The sequence below is a fragment of the Cynara cardunculus genome, assembly GCF_001531365.2.
Source record: "Cynara cardunculus var. scolymus isolate 2C chromosome LG 13, CcrdV1, whole genome shotgun sequence".
Taxonomy (NCBI): Eukaryota; Viridiplantae; Streptophyta; class Magnoliopsida; order Asterales; family Asteraceae; genus Cynara; species Cynara cardunculus.
In genome coordinates, this window is record NC_037540.1 from 8244742 (window position 1) to 8256262 (window position 11521).

At 37.6% G+C, this 11521-nt stretch overlaps 1 protein-coding gene and 1 pseudogene across 1 annotated transcript; both read left to right on the top strand.

The window, feature by feature from the left end:
• Positions 1–843: 843 nt before the first annotated feature.
• On the top strand, positions 844–4128 carry LOC112524398. The gene is made up of 3 exons (XM_025134187.1): positions 844–869; positions 1812–1864; positions 1976–4128. Exons 1-3 carry the CDS (start codon positions 844–846, stop codon positions 4126–4128), a joined length of 2232 nt encoding a protein of 743 aa, XP_024989955.1.
• A 2079-nt stretch (positions 4129–6207) lies between these two features.
• Positions 6208–8923, top strand: LOC112526047 (annotated as a pseudogene).
• The last annotated feature ends 2598 nt before the right edge of the window (positions 8924–11521 follow it).

Sequence of the window (11521 nt, forward strand, 5' to 3'; positions counted from 1 at the left end):
GGTCCAGTTCAATAATCGTAAAATTAGAATAAAGGATATGGATGCTTCCCTTTGTTTTTATTCTGTGAAGACTATAGGAATGGTTTAGACCAACAAAAATGATATACAAAAAGGATATAATTGAAGTTAAATGGATGTTACGACCTTCATTGCCCTTCTGAATACATACATACATATATATATATATACATACATACATACATATATATATATATATTTATATATATAGATTCATTTAGTCCAGTAGGTAAGTGGGACAATATCTTTGTGGTTACCAATCATTATCATCATCATCATCATCATCATCATGATGAAGGACATTATATATGTTTGTGTTGATCCTTGGGGAAGCACCCCGAGGTTTATGGATTTTATGAGGAGTCATACTTATTGGTTTTATGACTCAAGATGATTGCTCTCGAACTTCATGGAATATCACAAAGTACGACTCTAAAGTAGAGCAATCAAAACTTTGGCCCTCTTGATCAGAATTTAGAGTTATCGTTGAAGTTCTAAGTCTAGATCTGAGGTAGAGCAATTAGAGCTCTGTACTATGGAACCAAAGTCTAATGTAGAGCAACCAAAGTTCTAGACCATATCCCCTTTACCCAAAAAAAAAAAGTTCTAGACCATGGAACCAACTCTCTGAATGTTATCTTTGATTCTGATATAACTGCTCACAAACCTTATCCGTTAACGGTTATAACTATCATATATTTATATTTTAACCGTTTAATTAATCGCCCAGAACCATTGATCTCTCATATAAATACATAAAACGTGATCCGGTGAATACATATATATATATATATATACATATATACGTATTTTGTGCCTTAATTCATGTCAACGGTTTCTGAATTATCCTGGTACTAATTTCATGTAAACCCAACACATAATAGGGGAAAAACATAATATTTGCAAAATGTCTTTCTAATAAACGATTAAAAAAATTCATCCAAATTTTACATAACTCCAAACCGAGATTCCCCAACATCAGATGAGGAATATCTGATATAAATGTTAACAACACATGTTGTAACAACATTCTCACTTTATATATATATATATATATATATATATATGTATATATGTATGTATATATGTGTGTATATATGTATGTATATATGTGTGTATGTGTGTGAATGTGCATGTGTGTGTGAATGTGCATGTGCATGTGTGTTATAAATTAACATTAACCGGTTATGATGAATAGTGAAAATTTGAGTATTGTTAAATTATAACATTTTTAACATTAATAGTTTTCAACCGCTAAATTATAACGCTTTTATGTAGTTGACATATATTTATTAATTATAATTTAACTAGAACTAGTTTTAGAGTATATTAATTAGTTTAAGTAGAAAGTTAAATTTGTTAGAACTCGATATTTATTTTAATTATAATTTAGAATTTTTATATTTTAAAATGAGATGCTTATCTTATATTTGATTATGTTTATCCGCAGTTAGTTACACGATTTCAAACATGGAGCTTTAATAAATTGTACTTGTGCATAATTTACTTATAATCTTGAATTTTAAGTAATATGCATCAATATACAATAATTCATGCATAAAAAATATTTTTTAAGAATTTTTATCAAATAGTTTATAATATAATATAGATTATCTAACATATCGTTGAATATTTAGTTTTAGCAGTTTTTTTTAAAATTTTCAACTAATAAATAAAGGAAGTCTTTCTTTAATCGTTGGTCAAAAACATAAGCAAGCCAGCTGGCAGCCTGCAGGTCAACTTAATTAACTAATGTCAGTTTACATCTAGTTTCCGACTCATATTTGATATAGCACCAACTCCACCAGACCAAATTCAAGATTTAGATCCCAGAATATCGACAATGGTACTTAGCACTAAGTTGATCCACATTCTCAAATCAAGAACTTAAAGACATTTTTTTTTATATTTTTTGTTAAATTTGCAGTTTAATGATTTTACCTGTGTTTTTGGACAGTTTTGAGCAGTTTGATCCTTGTTGACCAGAAAAGGAGATTGGTTCAGATTTTCCAGGAGCCTGTGAGGAGGCAATGGAATAGATGGGAGCTAAGAGGATTGGTACTCCTCAGCCTTGCACTGCAAATATCACTAATCTACAGTGGTAACCGGAGAAAGTATATTGCCAAGAAAAGGATCAGAGCTTTTATTTGGTGTGCTTACTTGTTGGCAGATTGGGTAGCCACGGTTGCCCTTGGCCTCCTGGTTGACCGGCAAGGGAGTTCCTACAATTCTGGTCAAATTAGCAACACCCCGTATGGAGATCTAAGGCTGATGGCATTCTGGGCTCCGTTTCTGATACTTCACCTCGGTGGCCCGGACACCATTACTGCTTATGCTTTAGCCGATAATGAATTATGGTTAAGACACTTGCTTGGGCTTCTCGTCCAAACAGCCGCAGCTGTCTACATCACTCTTCTATCATGGGACGACACTCTTCTCTCATTCCTCACCATTCCTATGCTTCTGTGTGGGATCATCAAGTATGGTGAGAGAACATGGGTTCTCATGTCTGCTGACCGGAAGAATCTTCAGGATTCCTTTCTAGGGGCTAGGCATACAGGGGTCAATTATGCGAGGTTCATGGAGGAGTTCAACTTAAGAGAAGCCGAGGGGTACTATGTTACAGCTACTCAAATGGAAGAGGGGAGCTCACCTCCAGATTATCTCAAATACGTGACAGGTACTACTTCATCCATTTCTAATCGTGATGCAAGCATATTGCGCACAGCAGATTACTTCTTTGAGACGCTCAAGTTCAAGCGGCTCCTTGTGGATCTCGTCCTCAGCTTCCACGAACGAGATGTGAGTCGATCTTTCTTCCAGAGACAAGACTATGCAACCGCGTTTCAGGTGATTGAATTTGAGCTTGGTTTTGCCTATGATGTCTTCTACACAAAAGCACCTATCTTATATACTCCGTTCGGTTTGTTTTCCCGTCTCTTCACTTCCTTCACCACCCTCTCTGTGCTGGTGACTTTCTTTGTATCCGTAATAGGTGCGAGATCACATAAACATGTATTTCTTGATGTGGTGATTACTTGCATTTTGCTAATAGGTTCTATTTTTCGAGAATCATACGCAGCCATATCTTCACTTACCTCTGACTGGGCAATTATATGGTTCAGTCAACATCCTTCTAATATTCCTATGTTTTGCCACTCAGTCATGTCACTCCAATCTGCACAGAAAGAAAAAAGATGGTCACACTCTATGTATCAATACAGCTTGTTAGATTTTTGCCTCACTCAGAAATCCTCAGCATTTTACAAAATCTCGAAGTTCATCCCTTTGGGTAAAATGCTCAAGAATTTATGGGTTAAATACTGGGTGAGTTTTCGCCATCCGAAACATCTCAAGATATCACCCAAGCTGGCATCTTTTATTTTTGAGCACTTGCTTGAAAATTCTACGGACCCAGAATTGGATCTTAAGATCTTGTCCACCTGCCCAGGGGCAGTTGCTCTAAATACCCACAAAAATTATGGCAACTTAAAATGGGCAGTTGAAGTGGAGTTCGACCATAGCATTCTCATTTGGCATATTGCAACTCATCTCTGTTATGAGCGGGAAGAAAGTAAGAACTCGAATTGTAATGAAATCAAACACGAATGGGTGGATCACATGCTACACAGCAAGCAATTAGCGGATTACATGTTATATCTGTTGGTCAAGTGTCCTTTCATGTTACCCAATGGAATTGGAATGGTTAGATTCCAAGACACCTGTATTCAGGCCCTGGCTTTTTTTGATGAGAAACGTTGTGCAAGTAAACTTGAGGCGTACAGAATGTTAGGACAAGTGAGCACCAAATATTTTCCTGGGACACTGAAGGTGGATGATATGAGTGAATCAGTACTGTTTAAGACTTGCAACCTTGCAGCTAAATTGAACAGTATGAATGATCCTGAAAAGATGTGGAAGATGGTGAGTGATGTGTGGGTGGAGCTTCTTGGGTATGCAGCAGGTCAGTGCAATGGATTTGACCATGCTCAACAGCTTCACAAGGGTGGAGAGCTTCTCACTCATGTATGGCTTTTGATGGCACATCTTGGCCTCACCAAACACTTCAAGCTAGAAAGTCATGGAAGAGCTAAGTTGAGGAATACCTAATGGGATCAACATGTAGCATTATGTTTCTTTAATTTCATCTCATCATTACTTCACGTTCTCATGATGGTTACCGTATTAATTAGTTTAGAAGGAATTGTAGCATCCCCAGTAATTTCTTTCCTTCATAACACCAATGAGACTCGTTCTATTTCTTCAAAAAGGTTGGGGCCTTTTGGTTTTCATGTTGATTTTTTCCACTATATCTTGTAATCTAATATATTAATTGACAAGGGGTGTCAGAAAATTACCTAACATTGGTGGTGTAATGAATTCCTTATATATATATATATATATATATAGACTTGGAATTACGTGAGACCAACTTTTTACACTTGAAATTTCACAGCAAAATGTTATGAAGGTAACCTTTACAATGTTTTTGCTGTGAAGGTTCGACTTTTTTAAACCTTCACAGTGTTTTTGTTGTGAAGTTTCAAGTGTAAAAATGTGGTCTCACGGGTCTCACAAAAACAGGCTGGTCTCATGTGAACCCATCTCTCTCTCTCTCTCTCTCTCTCTCTATATATATATATATATATATGCATGCAAACAATTAGTTGGGCTTTGTTTGGTACGAGTTGATAATATGGATCCAAAGAATTAGCTGATTGTTGCTCATTTCTAGAATTCTTCTTCTATTGTTTAAAATTTCAATTTATTTTTATGCTTAGATTAATCGACATCTTCCAACCATCCCCCCTTATTTAATGCTTTCGATACTTTTACACGTGAATTCGTCTTGGACTTATGGTTAACACCAAGTTCCTGAAGAGACGATATTACTTATCGCTATCACAATTCCTTGTGCATTAGAGGTAATAGGATTCATCACTAAATCTTATTATTTGCCGGCTCAACACCGGTCAGTATGAAAAAATTATCATCAAAAGAAAGAAAATCATATCAGTAAGGAAAAGAGAGTGACAACAAGAAGATGGTGTGGTTGAGATACATAATTTAAGGGGGTGTTTGGTTCGCTTTAAGAAATGAAAATGGGATTCGTAATTAGAATAGGGTGAATCGTAATCATTATTTTCATTCCATTCTATTATCGTTATTTGGGCTTTTAGGGGTTTATAAGCCGTATTTTCTTGAGGATATCGATTATAAATCGGTAGAGAACAAAGGGAGGAGCAAAGAAAGACAAATTTGGAGGATTCAATCACATTTTCTTTCGGTTAATTAGGTAACAAGAAATTATTATTTGTTGGGCTCGATAACGGTTAGGTAGGGGATCATCCTCAGTGTCTCCACATGACACTGACATTTAATCTGTTGTTGTCTTCATCATCCATGAACAATTCAGATTTTAAAAGTAAAACCAGCCATAATTAGTTCATATATATCCAAGATAAGCAAGCATCTTAATTTGGTTTAACAACCATATACAAATGTTACTGTTTTCCTTTTCCAATTTCCATGTGCCTACTATCATTCTAAATCACTTATAATTACAAGAATTATTCTAGTGTAAATAAACGTGTAGAAGAGAAGTAGTTGGAGGGTAAATGTATCGATTAATGGTGAATGGCAGTAGATCTTGACAGTAGGCAAGAAGATATGGAGAAAGTCTACTCCTTTTCACATGGAGATGCAAGTGGTGGTTTCCTAAATCTGTATCATTTTCATCGTCCAGAAACCCACCTGCAATTTCAGATTTAAAAGTAAACAGATCTGCGATGCTTTAGAATATCAAACTCGTAAATTAAACCATTAAGATCGTGTAACTAATAACCCTTTGCTGTCCGTAGTGATATGAATGCGTTTAACTAAATTATGGCAGTAGTTGTGAAGTCTTAAATTAAAATTATTGATGATTACTTAATGAAGGCCCAAGTCAATGATGGAAGATCGTGACCCCAAAATGAACCTTGGAATCTTGACCGATTAAGTTTATGGTCTTGAAGCGTTAAAACTCGACCTTGTCCACCCTGGATCTTAGTTTAAAGAAGAGAGAGTTCTTTACCGGTGTTGCCATTCCCACCCATCCAGATCTTCTTTTTTACCTTTTGTACATATATATATATATATATATATAGAGAGAGAGAGAGAGAGGGAGAGAGAGAGAGAGAGAGAGAAATGGCTGTCGAAGCTATTGTATCTGTTGTGATACAGAAACTTTCAGACTTGCTAAAGGAGAGATCAGAAATTTTTGAAAACGTTAGAGATGAAGTAAAGAAAGTTATGGAGGAGCTCGGGGAGATGCAAAGGATTCTAAATAATGCAGAACACCAAGACCAAAATAACAAGGTGTTTACAGATTCGATCGTGTTTTTTCTGGGCAAAGTCTACAGTGTTGAGGACGCCATAGAATCTTTCGCCCTCAGAGAAACCCTTTTGAGAAAGAGGGGTTTTGTCAAGAAGCATATAATATTCAAATTCAAGCTTTGCAGAGAAGTTCTAAACGCGATGGACGTTTCTGAGAACGCCCGCAAACTCAAATCTAAGATGAAAGGATTCAGTGAAGAAATTCAAGAATGTTTGTGATCGAATGGCGTCATTACCTCTGGCACCGTTCCTGTATTCTCTCACGACGCGTCTGCATGCACCATCGGAAGAAGACACCACTTTCAAGATAGATGTGGAGAAGTTGCTGAAGCAGATAACCAGCAATAGCAAACCTCTTCAAATAATCTCGGTCTTTGGAGAGATTGGCATGGGCAAAGCAGCTAAGGTCAAGACAATCTACAACAAGCTGGAGGTCAAGAAGAAGTTTGCATGTCGTGCTCTGCTAGCCTTTGACACAAACTGGTTATTCAGAGATCTTATTTTGGCTATACTGCAACAGGTGACCAGCTCCGAGGTCAAAGCGGATCTCAAAGATGAGGACCTGATAGGGACGCTTCATGGGTTTTTGAAAGGTCAAAATTACCTAATAGTCATCAATGATATCAAAAGTATTGATCTTTTGGAAAAGTTAAGAGGTGCCTTACCGGATGCATACAATGGAAGTAGGGTGGTGATCACCACCCCTGATGAAACAGCCGCTTCATTTGCAGATGCAGCAAGCCGTTATCACTACAAGCCTCAAGACATGGAGGATGAGTTACAGATGTTCATTGAAAAAGTATGGGGTCTGAAAGGAACACCATTATCAGGCGAAATTATGGAGGATTTGAAAAAGAAAATTGCAAAAATCTGCAGAGGGAGCACCCTGAGGATTGCACTGCTTGCTGGTTTGCTATCGACAAGGAAGGTGACCTACAAAGATTGGTCTGATATTTTTGAGCAACACGATGTTGATATTTTAGCCTTCTGTTACGATGATCTTCCACTCCACTTGAAGCCTTGCTTTCATTATTTAGGGCTGTTTCGGAAAGGATTTGAAATACCTGTGAGAAGGTTGTTTCAGTTGTGGGTTGCCGAGGGCTTTGTGAAGCCAATTCAAGGGATTATTCCGGAGGACATAGTGGAGTCATATCTCGAAGAGCTTGCACAGAGGAACATGGTGGAAATCTCAAAAAGGACATCCAGTGAGAATCCTAAAAAATGCCGAATGACTGGATTCCTACATGACATCTACAGGCCCAGGGCTGTAGAAATAGGCCTCTTCCACCTCCACCAAAAGTACAGAGAAAATTCAAATGCAGAAACAAGACATAGATTAGGAGTTCGTAGAGTTGTTGAATGCACCAATATCAAGGACTATCCCACTTCAAAAGCTTTCAACCAGTATTTACGGTCCTACATATCATTCAACAACCGAAAGAAATATATGCATGCAGATGAAGTAGGAACATTTTTAGAAAGGATCATTGGAGACAGAGGATTTGGATTACTAAAGGTGCTCGATTTGGAGGATGTTGATCGACCACGGCTACCGGAGAATCTGGGGAACCTACTTCACTTGAGGTATTTAGGCTTGAGAGGTACTTTCTTGAAAACTCTTCCTTCTTCACTTGGTGGGCTGCTCCACCTTGAAACACTGGATATCAAGCATACACAAATCACCACTCTCCCAAGTTCTATTTGGAACATGAAGCATCTTCGTCATCTTTGCCTGAACGGAGCTCGTCTAGACATCCCTGTTCAGTTAATGATACATAAAGCTCCAAGCCAGCTCCAAACTCTATGGGGTTTGTTTGTAGATGAGAAGATTGCAAGAATGATTGGTTCGGCTTTGATAAAAATGGTCAACCTCCAAAAACTTGATCTGACAATCGAGTCTTCTTCAACAATCAGCACCACCACCAACATAACAACAAACCATTCATCCTCCTATAAAGAAATTGGTTTGTGGATTCATTCACTCTCTAGCCTTCGATCTCTAAGATTAAGGTCCAAGGACCACATGGGTCGGCCTTCAGAGCTCATTATTGAACCTTTCTTATTTCTCAAGAACCTCTCTCAACTGTACTTACTAGGAAAATTACTTAGACCTCTTGATTGGTACCAGATCCCATTTGGACTCAAAGTCCTTACCTTATCAGTCTCACAGCTAGACAAAGATCCCATGCCTACTCTATCTAAGCTGTCAAACTTGATTAACCTCAGGCTTTTAGCTTCTTCCTATGTGGGAGAAGAAATGCATTGTCCTGAAAATGGGTTCCCTGCCCTCCGAGTTCTGAAGCTATGGAAACTGGAAAATCTAAAAATATTGACTCTGCATGAAGGAACAATGCAGAAACTCCACACCTTAGAAATCAGGTGCTGTAAGGAGCTACAGGGGCTTCCTATAACCTTGCTGCAGATACAGACTTTTAGCAACTTGATCTTGACAAACATGCCAAAGTCATTTGTTACTGAAATTAAGAGGAGAATAATGCAGCACACTGAGATTGTGGTAAATGAATAGGACTTTTGAACAATAGTGGACCTTTTTCTCTCTTGGCCCAGGTTAGAAATTTTCCTACATCTTTCTATCTATCTTCTTTTGTTATTATTTCATTTCTGTTCCTCTATTTCACAACTGAATGATTGCTTTGATCCTTGGCAGCAAACAAACAAGATGTGCTCATAAGAACCACAGCCTCTGAGACTGTCCAAACTGGTTGGAAGTGATATCTGGATTCCCAAAACAGCAATGCAGGCTTGACGCTAAAAAGCTATAAAACCTGCGGAAGGAACAATGCACTATAGGCAGATGAACATCTTTTATCCAATGTATAATTACTACTCGATCGGATGTTTCTATTCATGATCTCTAGTCTCTACTATAATGCATTTCTATCTATCCAATATTGTTAACTATAGAAAAAGACATGTTCTGTTAGTTTTCCACTCTTTTCTAGTGAGTGATACATATTTCTGCTCTCTCTACACTTTCTTCCCCTTGTTTGAACAGAACATTCTTCTTTTATCCAAATTCACCACGGATCTTAGATGAGTGATACTCATCCAATAGGAATGTTAAGAACACACACTCGCTGCACGGAGCCACTAAGGGGCCATCAGGTGCCAAGGCACACCCTCGATCACTAAATGTCTCGGTGTAATCAACACCTTCCATTTGAAGAAAACCCTTGGCTACTAACCGTGCTTTGTATCGACTAACAGTTCCATCAGGGTGTCTTTTGATCTTATATACCCACTTACAACCGACTATATTTGCACTAGAAGGAGGTGACACTAATCCAAGAATCCACCATTGCACATGTATCAGAAAAAGTCAAGTTGGCAGATGTACCATGCTGCGTAGCCCATTTAGCAAAATGAGCCGGTCCAAATTCAGATGTGTAAGCTTGAGGAAAATGACCACTTGAATTTTAGTCCCTGAACTATTACTGCCTGAGGGCCAAACTGATAACCAAATCCAGGTGCAAAAATATAATTTGAACTAGTTTCATGCTGGCCATTGTTAGTGAATTTAGCCTGGTCCACTAATTAAAATGGCTGTTACGCCAAGGCCCATGAGATTGGAAGAAGCGTTGATCATGTGGTCTAAAGGTGAGACACGATTCAGTTCCAATAATATATCCACTCGGTGGATTGCGTCTAGCACTAGGACGCCCTCCTTTCCAGCTGTTGTTTCTGTTTCCTTCACTAGATCTGCCACCAAACCGACCACGATTCCGGCCTCTCCACCGACCATTAGAACGTCCACTATAATGAGTACCTCGATCATCATTGTTCCATCTTTCTGTTGGAATTTTTTTCAAAATTAAGTAAATAGGTTCAAGTGTTTTGGTTTGAGTCTTACAAAGAAAGAGAAAATTTGGATTTGGTGGGTTTCACTCGTGGAAAAAAATGAGTATATAATTGTGTAACACCCTAAGCTTTCAACACCTTAAAAGGTATCTCAAAAGGAAAATACTTAACGAGAGCCAGGATCTTTTATAAAATTTATYCAACAAAAGTAATAGTATAACGTTTACAATTCCGCTATAGAGAAGATAAATAATAACCTACTAATCTAGATTTCTTTTTTTTTTCTAGATTAAAGACAGGAATTTTCTATCGATCTCCAAAAAGTCGTAACATCAAAACGCAACGCTCGAAAGTAACAAGCCTATAAATACAAAAGAGTCTTTCACGAACCAACGCTCCTCTCGACCCTTTAGAGCCCCACTGCTAAGGAACCTAAAAAGTAATAATAACAAGAAAGGGAGAGGGTTAGGCTTACGCCTAGTGAGTCCAAACAAAGAGTTTACGTAAACATAAAGGAACATATATAAAAATGTACATGCAAATAGTTGCCGTAACTTTAAACAGAAATAGAGACAGTAAGACCTGAATAACTCATAGTGGGACAATAAAACATCCGAAGATGACGGGGGAGACCCGATTTATCGTTGATTATGACAAACACAAAGTAAGTCATAGATCCACGTTATAGAGCATCACTTACAGGTATAATACCATCGACATCAACCTAAACCAGTCATGTAGTCGGCCGTGATCATAAGCTCTTTACCTCGGTAATTACATAATAATCACAATGCCTATTACCGAGTGAAAGTGAGAGGATGAKTTGGTGATTACATAATAATCACAATGCCTATCACCAACTTACACCATCCTTCCCACAAATAAAATAAGACGACTTTCATGTTCATAATCCAATACCTCATGGTGTCATGATCAAAGGCGGTAAATTAAGCATAAAGGCACTTATACACAATAAGATTTTTATATAAGTCCTTAATCAAATAAAAATACCCTTCTTTTCTAGATAAGTACACCATGTGTAGCTTTAAGGGGTTCTCTTTTAGCTTTATGACCAAGAGAAATATTGTGAGGACACGAACCCCATTTTCGAAACAAAGCCTCTTTTAACTCGTCCAAGTGTAATTAACGAAAGTTTCCAAGTTTATGCACTTTTCACTTAAACCRCCCTCTTCAAATAAACAAGTAAATTCTACAATATGTAGGGCATATAATAGATAGAACACACCAACTCGAATAGTATGAGTTCTCGTAAAAAGGGGAGTGGGATGAACTCACAGTGCTTTTC